General features: G+C 41.7%; 2 protein-coding genes across 4 annotated transcripts in view; both read left to right on the forward strand.

The window, feature by feature from the left end:
- Window positions 1-929: 929 nt before the first annotated feature.
- Window positions 930-19,407, forward strand: DSCC1 (DNA replication and sister chromatid cohesion 1). 2 transcript variants are annotated; one of them, XM_015085655.3, is made up of 9 exons: window positions 937-2,184; window positions 4,401-4,569; window positions 7,197-7,331; window positions 10,143-10,233; window positions 11,377-11,515; window positions 11,988-12,040; window positions 12,466-12,620; window positions 14,957-15,105; window positions 18,313-19,407. In XM_015085655.3, the coding sequence occupies exons 1-9, from the start codon at window positions 1,541-1,543 to the stop codon at window positions 18,419-18,421; spliced, it is 1,644 nt and encodes a 547-aa protein (XP_014941141.2). In that variant the 5' UTR covers window positions 937-1,540; the 3' UTR covers window positions 18,422-19,407. The 2 variants fall into 2 exon arrangements, with proteins under 2 accessions (XP_026919800.1, XP_014941141.2); XM_027063999.2 differs by lacking the exons at window positions 11,377-11,515; window positions 11,988-12,040 and having other exon boundaries at window positions 930-2,184.
- A 379-nt stretch (window positions 19,408-19,786) lies between these two features.
- TAF2 (TATA-box binding protein associated factor 2) overlaps window positions 19,787-21,071 on the forward strand; it is a 94,148-nt gene continuing 92,863 nt past the window's right edge. For both annotated transcript variants that reach the window (XM_015085657.3, XM_015085658.3), the window contains exons 1-2: window positions 19,787-20,173; window positions 20,914-20,968. In XM_015085657.3, the coding sequence (XP_014941143.1) occupies window positions 20,091-20,173; window positions 20,914-20,968 (138 nt within the window). In that variant the 5' untranslated portion in view covers window positions 19,787-20,090. The remainder of the gene's footprint in view (window positions 20,174-20,913; window positions 20,969-21,071) is intronic.

Genomic DNA, 21,071 nt, shown 5'->3' on the forward strand with positions numbered 1-21,071 from the left:
TGCTCTCTAAATAAATAAATAAATAAATAAATAAATAAATAAAAGTATGGTGTCTATGAAAGCAGTATTAATTTTACTATGGTTGGTTCTTTTGAAGTTTAGCTGTTCACTTACCTGTGAAAAGAATTTTCTTTTTTCTTTGTTACCAGGTGAATGAACAAGCTTCAAACAGTTAAGAAAAATGTGTAGAAAAGAATTTTTTTTACTTTACGAAAATGTATCTAACATGCTTTAAAAATATGAATTAATAAAAACTATCATTCTGTTTTAAGAGAGGAACTGAGGCCCACCTTCCTGTCAGAATAGCAAAATCAGATATCATGTATTAATCAATAATAAAACTAATGACTTACATACAAATAATAATTTGCTATAAGCAATAACTAATAAATAACATTAACAAAAGGCTGCCATTTATTAAATACCACCTGCTTGTCATACATGTTAGAATGTAGGTATTATTATCTTCTTTTTACAGATAAGGAAGTAGGAATGAGAGAAATTAAATGAACTGCTCTAGGTCACAAAGCTAGTGGGAACTGGGTTGAGATTTCACGAGAGGCTGGTCTGATATAAATATCATCATTCTTCTTACACTAAGCTGCTTCCAGTTAATAGAGCACCTGCAATGGTTGATTCTCTTCCAATTCATACATCTCATCAGGCAACCGTCTTCATACCCAGCATTTTTCTCCACCATAGTCCTTACACGTTCAGGTGTATTAAAAAAAAGGTCAGTGAAGAAGTAGGTCATAGGAACCAACTTTCTACCACCAACTAAAGCACCATCCAATGCCCCTGGGATGCCCTACTCTGTAGTTTCCTATAATTTCACCCAGAAGTTGAAAGAAAATGCCTGCTCATTTCCTTTGAATTCAACCTCTCACTCACCTGTCCATCTACTCACCCACCCACCTCTTTTTTACTTTGACCAAGTGGAATGTTCCTTCCAGGCAGACTCAGCTCTCATGGGCAGCAAGAATCCCAGACAGACTGCAGGGTCCCTGGGAGAGTTCACATCAGGCTCTTAGAAGCTATTAATGCACGGACGTATACGGATGAGCCTCTCTCTTGGAACTTTGTATTCATTCAGGCCACTGTAAAATTTGGCCCAGAAGACACTTTAGAGAAAGCTGAGTGAGCAGTTTGCACATCCTGCCGTGGCGAGTTTGTCGGTCTCCCCAGGAGACTGAAGGCTCTTTCCACCCTAGGAAAGTTGCTCTGCTCTGGACACGGGCCTCGGCCCCTCTCCTGACACCCAGCTCACACTAGGCACTCAACGAAGGGATGGATCTAGTCCAAGCCACTGTCTCCCAGATATGACGGTTCCCAGGCCCACAGGAGAGAGATTCCTTTTCCAGTTCTACCAGGGCCTCGCTCCTGCTCCAAAGTGTTTGCATAAAACCCGGCTGCTTATTTTTAGAGACAGAGCAGACCGCGCTGGAATCAGACTTTACTACCTCCTGCTGTGCCACCGCAGGCAAGGAGCTTGCCTCATTTGCAAAATGGGGCGGAAAAGGGACCACCTTAAAGGGTTGGAATGAAGGATTTAGAAAATTATGCACGTAGAGTCCTTATCACAAGGCCCGGCCCTGGCGGAAAACTGGACTGTTTCGCCGGCGAGGAAGCGGGGGTGCTGACGGGAAACCGGCGGAGGAGCAGCGGAAGGGGTGGGCGAGGGCTCCGCGTGGCGCCCCGCGGGGTGGCAGCGCAGCTCCCGCTAGGTCCCGCCGAAGCCGCCCCGCGGCAGCCGGGCTTTCCTCCCGCGGCCCGAGTTCTGCCTCCGGTGAGCGGCCGCGGCGGAGATCGCGCAGCGACGGCCTTTGGACCCCCCCGAAGGCACGCTCCGCCCCGGAAACACGCCCCCTGCCGCCTTGGCGCGCTTTTGAAAGTCTCTTCCCTCGCCCTGGTACGTTTCGCCGGCTCCCGGCTGCTCGCCGAGGGGGTGCTCTCGAGCGCGCCCACAGGGCCCTCCGGGACGCGGTGGGAGCCCCGAGGCCGCACAGCGATGAGGACCCGCGAGGAGGTGGACGCGACGCTCCAGATCGCCAAGCTGAATGCGGCCGAGCTGCTGCCGGCCGTGCACTGCCTGGGCTTCGGCCCCGGGGCCGGCGCCGCCGCCGGTGACTTCTGCCTGCTGGAGCTGGAGCCCTCGCTGTGCCAGCAGCTGGAAGCCGGGCACAGGTGAGCTGCCAGCCGCCGTCCCTTTGCCCCGCGGGGAAGCGCAGGACCGGGAAACCGGGCCGCAAGGTGCATTGATTTGAGCAGGCGGCTGGCCGCTGCCCGGATGCCTGGTCCCCAGCGCGCTGCCTTTTTCTGAGGAGTCCGCATCACCACTGGCGGTACACTTAGCTGGACTGGGGTGATGCTACAGGACTGTTCCATCTGATCTGGGAGGCCTGCGTCCGCGGAAACCAATCAGGAAACATAACCTCAGTGACGTTTTGCAGACCTTCACGGTGATGCCGGGAAGTGCACTGAACCCTTCGCCATTCTAGCTTAAAATCCAGGGCTACTGTCTAATATTTATAGAGTTCTCCTTGCCTTCTACTTATATTCATTTCGAGACAATCGGTAGGACTGTAGAGAGTAAGCTGAAAAACGTTTTACCGAGTTGGTAAGTGTGAGAGGCCCTCCAAAAACAGACCTGCTTGGGGTCGTTTAGTGGGAATCTGAAGCTGTTTCTAATTTTGGGTCAGCTACACACTTGCTGCAAAACCATGGATTAAAAAGCACAGTCCGGGAAGGAGTCTAGAGAATCATTCTCTCAAATGTGTGCCCTCCCAGCTCCTGGAAATTAGGAGTTAGGGCTCTGGTTTGTTTCTTTTCTACACCACCCTTCTCCCAACACCTGTATTTCATTAGGTAGTTTGTTCTCTTGTAGATTCCTTTAAATTGAACTCCTCAAGATTTCAGTTTTCATATTTACTCATCTGGCAGTATTATAGTTAACTGGCCAGCCTCCAGCTGCTAGCCACAAAGTATCTTTAAGGGAACGGGAGCCTCACTCCTTGGTTTTCATCCCCACTGAGTTCTTGGCGAGCTAAGAAGGAACTTCAGGTGTGTGGACCTTCTTTTTATCCAGTTATTGTTCATCCACCTGGCAATCCAGAATGACCCGGAAATGTGTGTTGTGAAAACATTTTTGCCAAGGACGGATAGTTGTTTTCAACAAAATATTGAGGCCTGGATAGTGCAATGTAGAAGTAGATGTTGAGTGGGTACTTGGGACTCTTAAGTGTTATTAGCACTGGGAAGCTAAAAAAAAAAAACACCAAAAACATGCATTCTTTTCACTTAAACTGAGTCTTTCTTTTAAAAAGTGCTTACACATTCTTCTATTTCAGGTTTTATTTTTGTTATTTCTTTAAAAGAAGTGAATAGTGTACAAGAGGGTTAAATGTTTTATAGACAAATCTGCTAGGAACTGCTCCCTTGCTGTCAACCCATCATCTTTTTTTTTTTTTTATTTAAGATTTTAAAGAATGTTTACTTATTTATTTTGAGAGAGAGAGAGAGAGGGAGATGGGACAGAGAAAGAGGAGAGAGGGAATCTCAAGCAATTTATCCTGACGTGATAGGCTGAGCCGAAATCAAGAATCAGATGCTGAGTCACTGAGCCACCCAGGCGCCCCCCCATCTCCATCTTTAGTGTTTCCTCTTCTTCCTCACCTGTCCTTCCTCTCTTCTTTCTTCTTGCTCCTTTCCCCCGTGAGCCTTTGTCAGAGCTTTACTGAAGTTTGTAAACCTATCTTTTATATTTTTTCATTCAGCGTTGCATCTCTTTTCATAAAGTCCCAATATCTTTGCAACAAGAGCTGAGGGTAGGCTAGGATGTGTCCTTTGATTGTTAGGGGATACTCAGAACAAAACAAGAAGAACCACTCCTAGGTGGATACCCGGACAACCAGGTGATGATGATCATCTGGGAGCTTGTTAGAAATGCAGAATCCTGGGTCCTGTCCCAGGCCTGCAGATTGGGATTGTTTTTTAAAGAAGATTTTCTAAGATGCCGGTGCATAGGTTTGAGAAGTACTGCTTTAAGGTGGTTTAGGAAATTGACGTTGTGACTGAAGCTACTGGGTGCTTTGTCTTGTGCTTTTCCAAGCAGTTTGCGTGCAGATGCCATGTGGTAACATTTGGACTCTTGGCCTCTTTGGATCTTTCTTGCAGGTTGAATTATTTTTCCTTGGTGAGGCCACCTGGTGCCCCTCTGTCTCTCAACTGGTTCTGCCATTGCTCTGTGGAGCCCAGCATTATGTGAGGGTGGTGAGAACAGGGGCCAGACACAGCCTCAAGACTTAATTTTAAATTCTACAGGCCTAGAGGCCTTCTTTATAATGAAGATGTCCATTGGTGACTCAACAAACCATGTATTTTCTCTTCCCGTTTTCCTGCAGTCTTGTGATTCGTGGTGATAAAGATGAGCAGGCTGTGCTGTGCAGTAAAGACAAAACATATGACTTGAAAATAGCAGACACTTCCAATATGTTGCTTTTCATTCCTGGTTGTAAAACTCCTGACCAGCTGAAGGCGGAAGAAACACATTGTAACATTATTCATACTGAGGTACTGTTATTTGTCTTCTAATTTATATTTGAATCACAACACATGTGCTAATATTGCCTTTAATTAAAATCTTTAGGTGTGAAATGCATAATCACAGGGAGCCTGAAAGGTTCTCTAATGAGATTTAAAATTTCTTGGCATCATTTGCTTCTTCGGAGTCTCGTGAGGTTGTCTTTATTTTCCCTATTTGGTGTTTAAGTCCTAGACAAGTTGACCATGTCTGTCTGTGACATAGAAAGTTTGTTATGAGGTGACGTATTCCAAGCATTTTTACCTACTTTAGTAAGCCTTGCTGTATGTATGTTTTGAAAGAAGACTCCCTCAAACCACAACTAGCACCGTAAGTAATATTTATGAGGCAGAGAAATGAAGAAATTGGAGTTTTTGAGGCAAGTGTGCGTGTCTCTCACCTTTGAAGTCCATTTAGTTCATTACTACCTCTACCCATGTATGACAAAGTCTTAATTATCATGGAGGCTACTTGTAGCAGATGCCACATAGAAGTCTCCATCCTGGTTAGCTTATTACACATGTCGTGATCAAAACACAGCCCTTAATTCTCTCAGAATGATTTTAGGCCAACTACTGCCTTAGAAATAGAATTGGAATAGAAATAAGGGAAAATATTGGGAAATCTCTGACCCACAATGTTGCTAGAACAAAAGAAATTCAGGTAAATTTTGTATTTTGTTTTTTTTCGGGGAGGGGGAGGGTCTTTTAATGGTAATTAACTAGAAACATGGGCAGTTCAATCTTTTTTAGACCACGTTACTTTCTCATCGGTTACCTGTTCTGTTGGTGTTTTTGCGGGCTGTAACAATACGGGAGTACCTTTGAGCTCTCCTTATGGGAATTGTGTGCACTGAGACTGGGCAAAGCTTAACAAAGTTCTACCGACTAAAGTGTTTGTTTGTTTTTTTTTTAATTTAATTTTATTTATTTTTGAGAGAAAGAGAGAGACAGAGCATGATCGGGGGAGGGACAGAGAGAGAGGGAGACACAGAATCCGAGGCAGGCTCCAGGCTCTGAGCTGTCAGCCCAGAGCCCGATGCGGGGCTCGAACTCGTCAACTGTGAGATCATGACCTGAGCCGAAGTCGGACGCTCAACCGGCCGAGCCTTCCAGGTGCCCCACCAACTAAAGTTTTAATCTGAGGTTACACTTCAGATGTCTGAAAGGGCTAGATAAGGAACGCGCATGCGCAAAGCAGGCTGTTGTTGCTACATAGGGACCCCAGTCTCAGCAGGTAATAGAGGATGGTGGAGCCTGTGGCAAATTGAAGAGCACAGGCCCCACGTAGGTGGGCAGCCACAGCTTGGCCTTGTGGGAAAGCAAGCCCAGAACTGCCAAATCTTCCGATTTCTTGTTTTCAAGTAAACCTTGACATTTAGATCTTGGGGCAAAATCTAATTTGTCCACACTGGCAACTAATTTAAAATCTGTACTAATCCTCACTTCCCCACAACACAAAGCACACGCCAACAGCTGTGCTTTGGATAGAGCCTGAAGGCTGTGAGTTTGTGGACACGGATGAAATCAGTCTTTTTGGTTTGGTCCTCACCCTCCTCTTTTGGAGTCCTCAGATTTATCAGCATCATCAGCTGGTCTGGGCCGTGTCTTTTGTCAGTCAAGCCTTGTACGAGCTTGAAGGAGAAGCATTCCCCGACCTTCCATTTCCGAGTCAGAAGGCACTCCATATGTAATCCAGTTCAGCATTTTTTCCTTATTTTGTGTGAACCACTTACTGGGCACCTACTAAGTGCCACACACTGGCAAGTCCCGGAGGTAGAGAGGGATAACAGATAACGTATCATTTAGCCCCTGTCAGCTGGCTTTCTCAGAGTCATAAGCCTCTCACTAATTTCAACAGTCAAATAAGGAATTAGCTGCAATTCTAAACAGTAAGAAGTTCTTGCAGTGAAAAGAAGTGTCTCATCCTTAACTTTCTGCCACATTTTGACACCATGAACAACATAGAACAAGGATGCTCCCTCTCGCTTTTCACATCCCTTCATTATCTGAACACTGTGATCATGTCTCTTCCTTGTTCTCCGTTTTCCTGCCTAAAAAGACTCGTTTTCTGTTGTTTCCATCAGGTTTGCAGAACAGTCACCATCCTGGTCATTCTTTTCCAGGCACACCCTAGTCCTCAGAACACGCTAGAGATATGGAGCTCGGTGATTGGTTCTATGTTGGCAGTTTTTAAATTTTTTTTTAATGTTCATTTATTTTTGAGAGAGACAGAGACACAGTGTGAGCAGGGAAGGGGCAGAGAGAGAGGGAGACACAGAATCTGAAGCAGGCTCCAGGCTCTGAGCTGTCAGCACAGAGCTCCATGTGGGGCTTGAACTCACAACCTGTGAGGTCATAACCTGAGCCAAAGTCAGACGCTTAACCAACTGAGCCACCCAGGCACCCTGGTGGTGTCTTCTTAATTGGGGTTTGGAAAGATGTTTCCTGAAGATACCCATCCATTTGCAAAGATGGCTGGAGGGTACCTTCTCAACAGAAAGCAGAATGCTCGGCTCTCTTGTTTTCTTAGACAGCAGATGAGTTGGTTGAGATTTTGTGTGAAATTTTCGTTTAGAATAGCCCCTGAAAGGCTATAATATATTTATACTTTCTAGATCTTTGGTTTTTCTAATAACTATTGGGAATTAAGAAGATGCAGACCTAAATTAAAGAAGCTGAAGAAACTTTTGATGGAAGATGCCTACGAAGGACCTGACAGTCAAAAAGAGAAGGATTCAAATCAATCAAAAGTAAGACTTATTTTCATTCTTTTTAAATTGAAAAATAGAACTGTAATTAGAGGTACTTAATGGTGACATTCTTATTTTTAATGTTTGTATTACGAAAATTTCAAATACACACCAAAGCAGAAAGACCCCATATATTTATCACTCAGTTGAACATTTATCAGCGTTTTGTCAATCTTGTTTCTCCTGTCCCCCTGCTGCTTCCTACCTTTTTTTTTTTCACTTCTTTTTCTGGAGTATTTAGAAAAAAAAATTTTTTTTAATGTTAAATTTGAGAGAGAGAGAGAGACAAGGGAAGGAGAAGAGAGAGAGGGAGACACAGAATCTGAAGCAGGCTCCAGGCTCCGAGCTGTCAGCCCAGATCCCGACATGGGGCTCGAACTCATGGGCCGCAAGATCGTGACCTGAACTGAAATTGGATGTTTAACCGACTGAGCCATCCAGTCACCCCTTTCTGGAGTATTTTAAAGCAAATCCTAGATATCATGGTGGCTACATAGCTAAAAGCTCCGCGTATTCCTAACTATGAAATAACGTTTTTTAGAAGTTAAATTAATTTTTATTTACTTAAAAATTATAATTAGGAGCTCTTCAGAAAAAAAGGCATTATGAAAATGGAAAGTATTCTTATTCTATTATGAGAATTAACTAATTCCTAGAAGTATGGAAAAATATTTATAAGCCAAGTAAAGAAATGTTCAAGTTTTTGATGAAGTTCAATATCATAACTGTACCGGCATTCTGAAGGCTGTATTTACGTTACTTCTCTTTTTCTCCATTGACTTTTTTTTTTGGTAACCACTTTATTGAGATACAATTTGTATACCAGACAGTTCACTCATTCAGTGGTTTTAGTACATTCACAGAGTTGTATGGTCATCACCATGATGAAGTTTAGGACATTTTTATCACCCCAAGGAAACCCTGTATTCCTTAACTGTTGTCTTCTAAACTTATCTTTCCCTGCTTCCCTCTCCCACCCAGCCCCTAGCAACCACTAATCTTTCAGTTTCTTGATTTACCTCTTTTGGGCATTTTATATGAATAGAATCATATAATATATGACCTTTTCTGACTGGCTTTCTTTTCTTTTTTTTTTTTTTCCTGACTTGGCATATTTTCAAGGTTCATTCATGTTGTAGCATATATTAGTAGTTTATTTCTCTTTATACTCCATTTTATGGATATACCACATTTTGTTTAGTCATTCCTCAGCTGATGGACATTTGGGTAGTTTCCATATTTTATTATGAATGATACTTTTGTGAACATTCATATACAAGTTTCTAGGGGACCTGTGTTTTCCTTTATCTTGGTTATATACATAAGAGTGGAATTAATGGGTCATATTGTAACTCTTTGTAACTTTTTGAGGACTTGTCAGACTGTTTTTCAAAGTGGCTGCACCATTTTGCATTCCCATTGTATGGGGTCTCCAATTTCTCCACATCCTTGACAACACTTGTTATTATTTGTCTTTTTCGTATCCATACCAGTGGCTTTGAATTGGTATCATTGTGGGTTTTTAAAAAATTTTTTTAACGTTTTTTTAATTTTATTTTTGAGAGAGACAGAGACAGAGTGCGAGCTGGGGGGGGGGGGGGGCAGAGAGAGAGGGAGACACAGAATCCGAAGCAGGCTCCAGGCTCTGAGCTGTCAGCACAGAGCCCGACATGGGGCTCAAACCCACGAACTGTGAGATCATGACCTGAGCTGAAGTCAGCCGCTTAACAGACCCAGCCACCCAGGTGCCCCTGTATCATTGTGGTTTTGATGTACCTTTCCCTAATGACTAGTGATGTTGACCATTTTTTTATGTACTTCTTGACTATTTGTATTTCACTGAAAAAATGTCTATTCAGGAACTCCTTTGCCCAATTTTTAGTTGGATTATTTGTCTTTTTATTACTGACTTGTAGGAGACTTCTTTATATAATCTAATTACAAAGTTCCTTATCAGAAATATGATTTGCTTAGGGACATCTGGGTGGCTTAGTCAGTTAAACCTTCGACTCTTGATTTTGGCTCAGGAGCCCCACGTCAGGTTCCCTGCTGACAGCACAGAGCCTTCTTGGGATTCTCTCCCTCCCTCTCTCTCTTTGCCCCTCCCTGGTTCATGCATACACACGCAAGCACCCTCTCTCTCTCAAAATAAATAAACATTAAAAAAAAATATGTTTATCTTTTCTCCCATTTTGTGGGTTATTTTCGTACTTTTGATTTTTTAAAACAATTGTGATATACGTAGGATAAAATTTAGTTTTAAACGTTTTTATGTGTACAGTTTTGTGGCGTTAAGTACATTCACATTGTTCTGTAACCATGACCACCATGCATCATCCATAGAAACCTTTCACGTTCCCAATATGGGACGTTCCCAATATGCCCCTTAAACGCTAACTCCCCAGTGTTCCCTGCCTCCCAGCCTCTGGCAACTACTACCCTACTTTTCATCTCTATGAATTTGACTGTTCTAAATATCCCATACAGGTGGAATCCTGTAATATTTGTCCTTTTGTGTTGATGATATTTTGAAGTACAGTTTTGCATTTTGATGAAGTCCAATTTATGTTTTTTTCTTTTGTCGCTTGTGTTTTTGGTATTGTATCTAAGCAACGTATTGCTAAATCCAACATCATGAAGATTTTCTTCTAAGATTTCATGTAGTAATCACTATACATTAAAAAGAGAAATTAAGGCTAAATTTTGCCTTAATCTGTTCTGTGTATTTATTCCCCCAAATTTCATAAGTCTTAAGAAAATATTTTTCAAAGCCTTTAAAATGTTTTTTGGTTTTTTATTTTTTTGTTTCAGTACACAACTGAAGATTTGCTTAATCAAATTCAGGCAAGTGAGGAAGAAATAATGGCCCAATTACAAGTTCTAAATGCCTGTGAGATTGAAGGTAACATTACTTACTGTAATTATTCATAAGAATGGAATTGGGCATCATGTGTGAGAGAGATTTATGGCCATCTTGATCCTATTGCACACTATTTACTTTTATTTTGGGCTTAAAGATGATGATATTTATATTTTTGGGGGTGGGGTCGAGACTGTGTGACCTCTACCTGAGGAGGTCAACCGTGACCAGTGACTCCAACCATTCCTTATAGGGCTTTTCCTTGAAGCACATTTGGTCCTAAGCATTGGAAATAAAGTTTTTAATGATGAATGCCTGCTGTTAACTACCATGGTATATGGGTACCAGGAGTGTTGAGGTTAGAAACCAATGGATTTTAATGCAGCCCTGTGTATTAGTCATTTCTTGCCTGGGGATGGGTAAGATTTTGGTATGTGTCAAGGGGTGCATAGATTATTCCTAGCATTGTTTCTGAGATTGACATCACACATTCCCTTTTCTAATGTTGCCTTGATTCTTTTGGAATAGCAATAGTAACATTCTTCCTTGGAAATGGTGGATTTGTGCTTGATTTGTTTCTCCAGGGATCGTGGTAGAGCCTTCGATTATAAGATAGAATTTCATGATCTTTTACCAGAATAGGGAGAGGTATCTTGATGCCCTGATTTTATCTTGCCACTGGTTCACATTGTACCTCTGCGTCTATTGACTCTTGAGTGACCTAGGCTTCTTTGTGAGCACGAGAACACTTCTGCAACACGGCTGGGATGAGAATTAGAACCATGGAAGTGCCCCACAGCGGAGTTCAGCATGTGGGATATCACACCTACAGTCTTCACCTCCTTTGTATGACGTTCTAATGAAATCACTATTCCAGCTACAGGTTTCCACATTTCCATTTAGATTGACAAGATTATTCTGAGATAATTGAGTGTTAAAGTACATGAAAAAAATCAGTGTTAGTCCTATGTAAGGTACTTTTTAAAAACTGCTTGGTTTCTCTTAAGACACAATTCATAATAATTAGGAGAAAAGCATAAAAAGAAGCATTGCTTATAAAGAAAGCTAAGACTTTAGTGTCTCTTTTTTTGTACCGGGCAAGAGCACGCTTCTTCTTTATCGATCATTTAGCCAATTAATTTGCTTAAGATGTACTTTGGTAAAGATTATATTTGGAATTTGTAGGTTATTGGAGGATTCTTGACTTTGATTATGAGATGAAACTTCTGAATCACATAACTCAGCTTGTGGATTCTGAATCTTGGTCTTTTGGTAAAGTTCCTTTGAATATGTGCCTTCAGGAACTTGGGCCATTGGAGCCAGAGTAAGTATTTTAATCGCTGTCCCTCCACATTTCCTTTAAGGAAAGAAAATTATTTTTCAGGGTGGCACTAAACCCAGGGCATAGGCTGTTTATAACTGGATATCATATAGACATTTAAAAAATATATAACCAGGAAGAGCTTAGGAATTTTGGTCGCTAGGCTGAGTAAATGTGCATCATCTCTGTTTTTTTTCCTGCCATAAAAAATGTAAAGAAATAATTCTATTTAAGCTATCTTATGATAGTAAGTATAGGCTCACATAATTCATGTAAGAATGTTTAGCATGGGCCTGGCACATAATGGCTTCCTGTTATTTCTTAGTTCCTAGTGTAAAATTTTACGTGGCAATCAAAATCACTTAGAATTTCAGATCTTAAATTTATATATTAAGATTTTAGTTAGGAAAGGTGTTTAAGATGTAATGCATAAAAATGTGATAACTTTTCAAATGAGTATTTTTAAATTTTTCAGGGAAATGATTGAACACTGTCTTAAATGTTATGGAAAGAAATATATAGAGGAAGGTAAGATTTGAAAAGTATCTTAACTTGTGTGTGTTTAAAGTTGGTGTAGGTTCACCTGGGTGGCTCAGTTGGTTAAGCATCCAACTTTGGCTCAGGTCATGATCTTGTGGTTCGTGGGTTCGAGCCCTGCGTCGGGCTCTGCGCTGACAGCTTGGAGCCTGGAGCCTGCTTCGGATTCTGTGTCTCCTTCTCTCTCTGCCCCTCCCCACTCACGCTCTGTCTCTGTCTCTCTCAAAAATAAATAAACATTAAAAAAAAATGTTTAAAGTTGGTATGCCTTTCTGAAGTGTGTGCCTGTTAAAAAGAACAACTCCACGGGCTTGTGAGTTGTGTATAATTTTTTCTGAGAAATTGCATTGAGGAAAAGGAAATGTTAGTAGTGCTTTGAATTGTCAGCATGAAACCATCTGATCCCTTTTCCTTAGGTGAAGTTTATTTTGAATTGAGCGCTGATAAAATATGCAGAGCAACAGCACAGATGCTACTTCAGAATGCAGTGAAATTTAATCTGGCTGAGTTTCAAGAAGTGTGGCAACAGAGTGTTCCTGAAGGAATGATAACCACGCTTGATCAACTTAAGGTAAGGTAGCAGTCAGGCTTGCTTCCATAACTCACCAGCTTATCGTTAACTGTTGGGTGAAATGAAATTTGTATTGCAACTGAGTTTGGAGCCACTTCATCTTCCCAGTTGCCATTTCCGCTAGGAGCACACCGTGCATTCAGTCCATCACTGGCTTTAGAACACTTCTGTCACTTCAGTGAGATCCCTCAAGCCCCTGTATGGTTAAGCCTGCTTCCCACCCGGTGTATCTCATCTTGTTGCATCATCTTCATAATCTTCCCCGTAGCTTCATCTCTTCCCGCTTCTCTCCTGCTCGCTGCATAGCAGCCTTCTTGCAGGTTTTCAAGATCACCGAGCTGTCCTACCTTAGAACCTTTACATAAGGCTTTTTGTTCTAGAATGGCCTTCTTTGTCATTTCGCCTTGCCACCTCCTATTTATCTTTGAGTCACTTCATCAAGGAGGCTTCCCTTTACTCTAAAAAAAATGCCTCCTATTTTACTCGGCCATAGCACCCTGTGTTTTTCCTTCATGGTACTTACTGCTTAGCCCTGGGAAAATGTTTAATTGTGTGGGTTTCCTACTCTCTATTTGGATAGAATTTTGTTCACTGTTGCTTATCAATACATAGCATACTGCCTGGTCTGTAGCATATGCTCAGTAAATATTTGTTAAATCGTGAAAGGATTTGCAGGGTATTTACAGAGTTCCTTTTGTGTCTAGGCACCATGCTAGATGCTGAGGGGAAAACATCACACAACGGGCCATCAAGGTTCTAAGCCTGGGGTCTGGCAATGGGGGGGTGCACATAACCTGTATAAATCTCTTCTAATAATGTAGAGTGATCTGTGTCATGGGAAGGACGTGTACACGATGTTACGGGAGCAAAGAAAAGGGACTTATTCACCTGCCTGGTCAATCAGAGATGATTTTCTGAAGGAATGGCTGTTTTAGCTGCTGGGTTTGAAAGAATGAACTGTTAACTCTCAAGATGGAAGGGCAGAGATGAGGATCCAGGATATCATGTTCCAAGGCGTGGAGGGACACAAATTGGGGCGCTGTTAGTATGAAGAAGAGTTAGAGTAGAAGTTTTTGGTGAGTCAGTGAGGGACACTATGGTCTGTGCTAAGGAATTTCAGCCCTATTTAGAAAGCTCTTCTGGGGCCCTTTAGTGACATCAAAAGAGCTACCTGATGAATTTTGCCTTTTGGGAAGAACACTGACCTTGAAGATGGTTGGATGGAAGGTTGGCTAGATTGTGAAAAAGGAGAACTATCCAGGCTCTCTATACTTAAGTACTCCTGAGAAAGTACTGACTAAAGAACTAGGTGATGGAGCATCGATAGAGAAATGTTGAGGCCTTAAAATCTATAGGATTAAGTGACCACTTAGGTATGGGGTTTGAATAATGGAATCTAGGATAATGCCCAGGTCTCCTCATGTCCTAAGATAATGGGACTAGAGCAGGTTTGGGTGACAAACACAATGAGTTCATAGATAGGTTTGGATAGAGTTCTTGTGCCTGGAAGGGAGATTTGGGTTGGGATTTATATATGAAGATATATATATATATATATATATATATATATATATGAAGATATATATATATATATATGAAGATATATATATATGAAGATATATATATATATATGAAGATATATATACATGAAGATATATATACATGAAGATATATATACATGAAGATATATATATATATGAAGATATATATATGAAGATATATATATGAAGATATATATATACACATGAAGATTTGTATATACATGAAGATATGTATATACATGAAGATATATATATATATACACACACACATACACACACACCATCTAGCAAGTAAGTGGTGCTTATAGTTATGGGTTTAGTTGAGGTTGGTTGAGCCACCCAGGACAGTGACAGTGAGACAAGTCGAGGGGTCAGGGTAGAGGCCCAAGGAACTGCAACATTGAGGTAGGAGGAAAATGAGATGGTGGTGTCAGAGATAGAGATTCAAAGAGGTAGGGATCAACATGAATAAAGAAAACAGGGCTAGCAAGATGAATCCAAGAAAGGGCCCACTGGATTTGTCAAGGACACGTTATTGGTAACCTCGAACTAGAGCTATCCTGATAAATTGTGCAGTAGGAGCCAATAAATTGCAGAAGGGAAAAGGAGAATTCACTGTTTAATGGAGGTGGTTTTGTGAAAAAGGCTATTGAAGGTCTCTCTGTAGTTTGTGTGTTTCACATAACTGATATTTTAAATGGCTTGGGCTCCGGTGAACCTAAAGGTAAAAATGAGTTATATTTAAACATTAGACCATCATTTTAACTGCCCTTTTTCGTTTCATTTTTTTCATAGGGTTTAGCCTTGGTGGATAGACAGTCAAGACCAGAAATCATATTTTTGCTAAAAGTAGATGATCTACCTGAGGATAATCAAGAACGTTTTAATAGTCTATTCTCTCTAAGGGAAAAGTGGACAGAAGAAGATATTGCTCCATATATTCAGTAAGTAGTTTGCTAAAATGGATTGTCTTCTCTGTCGTTCTCCACAACTTCCAATCCTGGGGTTGGAGAATGTGTTGTCTTTCATCCTCATCCTGCCTCTAAAACGACTTCTCTGCCCTCCTCCCTGCAAAACTGCAGCTCTTAGAGGAATAGTAAGGCTATGTACCCCACTATGACTCTCTGACTGGCACCTCCTATCTTTCCTGCTGCTTTGCTTTAACATCTTGGTAGATGCCAGATTTCAGGGAGAATGATTAGCTCTTTAGTCACTGTTTACAGAACGTCAAGTGCACTAACGTTACCACCTCTTTACTTCTTACCTCTCATGTCCTCTCCTCTCTTTCCCCAGGTTGGATTTCCTGGTCCGGATCTCTAGCTTCTACTGTGTGTGCTTTTCTCCTATTGCCCTCTCTCCCCCTCTTGTCATACCTCTCTGGCAAAAATCTGCAAAGATTAAACCCAACTTTCTGCTTCCTCTGTGCCTCTACCTGGGCAAGTGGAATTTCCTGGAGAAAAAGACACAATGGAAGTTGCCAGTCTTACTTAAGAGCTTACGTGGTACTTGGCAGAGTTCTTGGCAAGGCACTGTTTCCTTATGAGACTTTTCTACCCTTGGAGCTCACTTTTCATACTTTTGCTTTTTGCATCATCAATACCTCCTTTTTCCTCTTCACCCTCAGCTTGTGACCTCATTTCTTGAGAAAATGGAAATAGATGAGAAAAGACAAGGACAACCTCTTTCCTACTGCCAAACCTGCCAGCCTCTGTGTGTGTTGTGTCTGCATACACTTCCTTTGAAGTCCCTCCTCTACAATGCATGAACCATCCCAGTTCCTAAGGCCAATCCTCCTTCGGCACTAGATCCATCCCTCTGGCCTCATTAAAGACGTATATCCTCTACTTATCCTTTTCCCCCTTGTGTTATTCATGTCTCCCTACCTGCTGGATTATTCCCACCAATATATGGTATGCTGTAGTATTGCTCATCTTAAAAAACAACAACAACCTACCGGACCCCATGCCCTCTGTTCTCCTTCACAAGAAACTCCTCTTAAAAGTACTCATTTTTATTACTTCGTCTCTGGGGCGCCTGGGTGGCTCAGTTGGTTAAGCATCTGACTTCGGCTGAGGTCACGATCTCGCAGTTCACAAGTTCAAGCCCCACCTCAGGCTCTATGCTGACAGCTCAGAGCCTGGAGCCTGCTTTGGATTCTGTGTCTCCCTCTCTCTCTCTGGCCCTCCCCCACTTGTGCTCTGTCTCTCTCTGTCTCATAAATAAAAACACTAAAAAAACCTTTATATTACTTTGGCTCCCATTCTTTCCTTAAGCCGATGGCATCTTAACCTGATGGCATCCATTTGTCTACATGCAGTGGTCAGTTGTCTTGTTTCTTGGCCTCTTAGCACTGTTTGACACTGTGCAACTGCTTTCTACTTGAAACACACTGGTTTTTTCCCTTCTCTCCCAAGGTAGCTCTTTTTCTGTCTCTTTTGCTGATGTCTCCCTGTTCTTCCCAATCTTTAAATGGAGTGTTCTAGGACTCCATTCTTGGCCATCTTTTCTTCTATGTTTTTTCCTTGGTGCCCTCATCTAGGCTTGAATTTAAATTTAAAGACTTCCTAATTTTATCTTCACACTTGATCTTTTCCCTGAGCTCTAGTTTCTCTTATCTAGCTGCCTAATGAACATTTACACTTGGATATCTAAGAGGAATTTTAACTTGCCATGCTCACAACAGAGCTGTCCTGACCCCATCTTCCACATCTCAGTTAACAGCACTACCATTAATCCACTTACTCAAGTGAGAAGCCCAGCTGTCATTTTCTTCCCTCACCCCCTGGTTCAAACTATGAGCAAATCCTAATGGAGCATCTAGTACCTGCCTCTGAATTGGTCTCCCTACTTACACTTTTTCTCTTCCCCTCTCCTCCTTTTCAAACTTTTTATTTTAGAAAACTTTAAACATTCAAAAGTGACAATATAACATAATGAACCCTCCCTCTACTCATCACTCAGCTTCCATAATCCACTCATTGCCTCCATTATTTACAACTCAGGTCACATTCTGTTTTTCCATTCATTAAAACCCTCCTAGGGACTTCCCTTTATACTTAGAATGAAATCACAGTTGCTTTCCATGTTCTTTAAGGCCCTGTATGATCTTGCCCTTGCTTCCTTCTCCAGCTCCTGTTCTTTTGTCCTTCCTTCCCTTCATGTGTTCCAGTCATAGCCTTCTCCTCTTTGGGGTACAGGAAAGGAAGCTCAAGTTGAGGGAGGGTAGGTAACCCAGGCAAGCACACATAGGTAGCCTATAATGCAGGGTCTCTGTGTCTAGATCTCCCTGTATTACATGGCTTGTATTTCTAATGTGGAGGCCGTGTGATAGAATTGGGGGGGGGGGGGGGGGGAAGGACTCAGGAGCCATGCAGACCTGGCAGCAAAATTTGGTTCCATCCTTGGCTGCCTGAGCTAGTTTCCTCATATCTAAATTTTTTTTTTTTTACATTTATTTTTGAGAGAGCACGCGTGCACACACAAGTGGGGGAGGGGCAGAGAGAGAAGGAGACACTATCCGAAGCAGGCTCCAAGCTGTCAACACAGAGCCTAACGCGCGGTTCGAACTCACAAACCGCAAGATCATGACCTGAGCCGAAGTCAGACGCTTAACTGACTGAACCACCCAGGGCCCCTAGTTTCCTCATATCTAATGTGGGGTTAAATAATAAATTACTTTTACTCTTTCTGTGAAGGTTAAATGAGGTAATACATGAAATGTACCTAGTTCAATTAAGGCTTAGTAACCACTCCCTACCCTGTCTCTCCCACAAACACACATTCTTTCTTTCTTTTTTTTTTTTTTTAATTTTTTTAACATTTTATTTTCTTTTTTTGAGAGGGAAAGAGAGAGAGACAGAGCATGAGCAGGGCGGGGCAGAGAGATAGGGAGACAGAATCCAAAGCAGGCTCCAGGATCTGAGCTGTCAGCACAGAACCCGATGTGGGGCTTGAACCCATGAACGTGAGATCATGACCTGAGTCAAAGTTAGACTCTCAACCAACTGAGCCACCCACGTACTCCTCACATACACACATTCTTATGCTTGTTGGAAAGATGGATTTAGATGAGAGAGAAATAACTAGCACTGTGAATATTATGTTCCCTAATATTTTCATGCTATTAATTTATTTTTTCATTGTTTCCACAGAGATTTGTGTGGAGAGAAGCAAACCATAGGTACATTACTCACGAAATATTCTCGCTCTTCAATACAAAATGGTGTTAAAGTTTATAACTCAAGAAGACCCATTTCTTAAAAGAACAACAGTCTTTGGGACTAAAGTTGCTTCATAAAGTTGATGGATATAAGAAAAAGATTCTTTCATGTATTTGTATTCTAGACTTTAAAGAACATACTGCCTTGAGGCATTTTTCTCCTCATTCCTAAGCATGTTGCAACTACTGCTCTTTTTGCCCTTAAATGTAATAGGAAATTTCTGTGTCTTTCAAGTTGTGTTTGCATTATGCATACAGTGTAAAGGACAAAAGAGAGTGGTGTTTACTATATTTAGAATACCTAAGGAGTCTACACATTTTTATTTATAGAAAAAGAGTTTTGTCTTTTTTTATATTTGAAATTGCATTTAATTAGGATTTGATATTCTAATCATTAACAAATTTAAAGGCTTTTTCAAAGAACTAAATAGTAATAGTTTCCTGGAAGAGAAATTTATTCAGTTAAATGTCATTTCTCAAGGGATTTCTCCTCTACTTTCAACATTCCACCAGAACAGGGAGTCACTAGATGTTCTGTTATCTAAATTAGTTGTTTTCATGGATGAAATTGGCTTGGTAGTAGCTCCTGTGTTGCCTGGCTGGTATAGACATATACTTTGGGATGAAACGGATTTGATATTCAATCTTTTGTGATGAATGCTAATAGAGCAGTTTATAATCCTATAATGGGTAAAACTGACACAGCTAATACTAGAAAACGCCAGGTAATTTCTAGTTGGTTTTGGAATGCTTGATAAAGTTTGTTTATAGCTTTATTTTCCTAATTTGTATTCATTTAGACCAAAGTTCAAATTAACTTTTCCTTAGCTAATAAACTTGTCACCAGGACAGTTTGAGGGGTTAGGCCAAAGTTAAATCTGATCCAAGGTTAAAAAAAATGTTAATCTACAATTACCTGAGATTTAACTGTTACTGAAATTTACAATTGTTCTATTCTCTTGTACATGAACTGCAAGTTACTGATGGCTTCAAAAAATTTGTCTTTCCAATAAATGTTTTATTATCAGTGTGCATTATTATTTTTTAAAGTACTGAGGCAACAGTACCTAGTAAGGACTGTGGAGTTTGAGTTAGACTACCTGGGGTCTAATTACACGTTTTCCAGCCCAAATAAGCTGGGCCCGGTGAGTTCATGGTGTCTGTTCACACAGCAAACCAGCAGGACCCCCCCACTCCTGGTTTCGTGTATCCCTGGCTACTAACACCCCCACCAACCTCCTGCCCCGTTCCTCGCAAGCCACTATATATTTGTGTTGTATTTCCTAAATTTTAACAGTTCCCTCCCACAGAATATATATGGTCAAAGAGGCGAAACCCTCTAGCGCTATCGTGCAAGCCCCGCCCCCTGACCCAAAGCTTCCGGCTTCCGCCCGCGCCGCCGTCCCACTTCCGCTGACTCCAGAGGTTAGAGGTGACAGGCAAGATGTCGGCTGACGGTGGCTTTGAGCGGTTGCTGAGAGGAGCATCTTCGTGACAAGCTCGGCGGAGGGGGCTGAAAGGAGCCGGATCGAGGGAGCGAGTTCGAGGCGGCGGCAGATTGGACGGTGCCGGGTGTGGGCGCCAAGGGAGCCCTGGCCGCTGGGCATGACTGTCGGGAGCGAGGGGGAGCGAGGAGTGGGAGGTGCCGGAGGCCGGTAATACCCCGCAGCCCCCGGGAAACCGGGAAGCCAAGCTCGGTGGGAGCGCTTCATGCCGCCAACTGGTTTAGAGCCCGCCAGAATGAACAGGAAGAAAGGAGACAAGGGCTTTGAAAGCCCAAGGCCATATAAATTATAAGTATTTTTTCATCTTCCTTTCCTCTTCTAGCTTTTGTTTTTATTAATTATACTTGGTGATTGCTTGAAACTGCCTTTGTGAACCTGGGAAATCTAGTAGGAAACTAGAACCCATTTACAGTGATGGAAATGGTGTTTGTTGGATATCGTGTATGGTTTTGAAAGACAGGGTTATTCAACAGATTTAATGTCCTTTGCTGGTTAATAGGTGGTTTTTTTTCATATATATGTGTATATATATATGTGTGTGTGTATGTATATATACATACACACACATATTTTTTTTAATCTGTTTATTTTGAGGGAGGGAGAACACGAGCAGGGGTAGGGGCAGGGAGAGAGGGGGAGAGAGAGAGAGAGAGGGAGAGAGAGAGAGAGAGAGAGAGAGAATGAGAATGAATCCCAAGCAGGCTCAGCGCTGTCAGCACAGAGCCCCACGGTGGGACTCAATGTCAGGAACCGTGAGATCATGACCTGAGCTGAAATTAGGAGTATGACGATTAACCGATTGAGCCACCCAGGGGCCCTGATTGTGTTTTCTTAAAGTACCTTGCTGTCTTTTTTTTCCAGAGAAATCTTTTTCCATTTGTTTTGCTCAGTTTAAAACATGCAGTTACCTTAATTTGCAGGATTTTAAATGGAAAAATTAAGTATTGTGAGCTGCTTATTCCTTGTTTATACTTGAATAGGCTTATGCTTTCGTTTACTAAAAGTACTTTTTTTTTTTTTTAATATACAACCCATCAGGTCGTCTGCATCAACAACATAAACTTTCAGAGAAAATCTGTTGTGGTGAGTATGTTCTCAACAATTATAAGCAGTAACAAGTCACCTTTACAATATTTAGAAACTTTCACTTCCAGATAACTGTGTTTCAAGAGTAGGTGAGATTTGG

Source organism: Acinonyx jubatus, chromosome F2 (genome assembly GCF_027475565.1).
Source record: "Acinonyx jubatus isolate Ajub_Pintada_27869175 chromosome F2, VMU_Ajub_asm_v1.0, whole genome shotgun sequence".
Lineage (NCBI taxonomy): Eukaryota > Metazoa > Chordata > Mammalia > Carnivora > Felidae > Acinonyx > Acinonyx jubatus.

Coding starts and splice junctions, on each gene's coding strand:
- DSCC1 (XM_015085655.3), top strand. CDS start 1,541: ATGAAGGATTTAGAAAATTATGCACGTAGAGTCCTTATCACAAGGCCC. Junction 10,234..11,376: donor AAATGCCTGTGAGATTGAAG/GTAACATTACTT, acceptor TGGAATTTGTAG/GTTATTGGAGGATTCTTGAC. Junction 15,106..18,312: donor GATATTGCTCCATATATTCA/GTAAGTAGTTTG, acceptor TTGTTTCCACAG/AGATTTGTGTGGAGAGAAGC.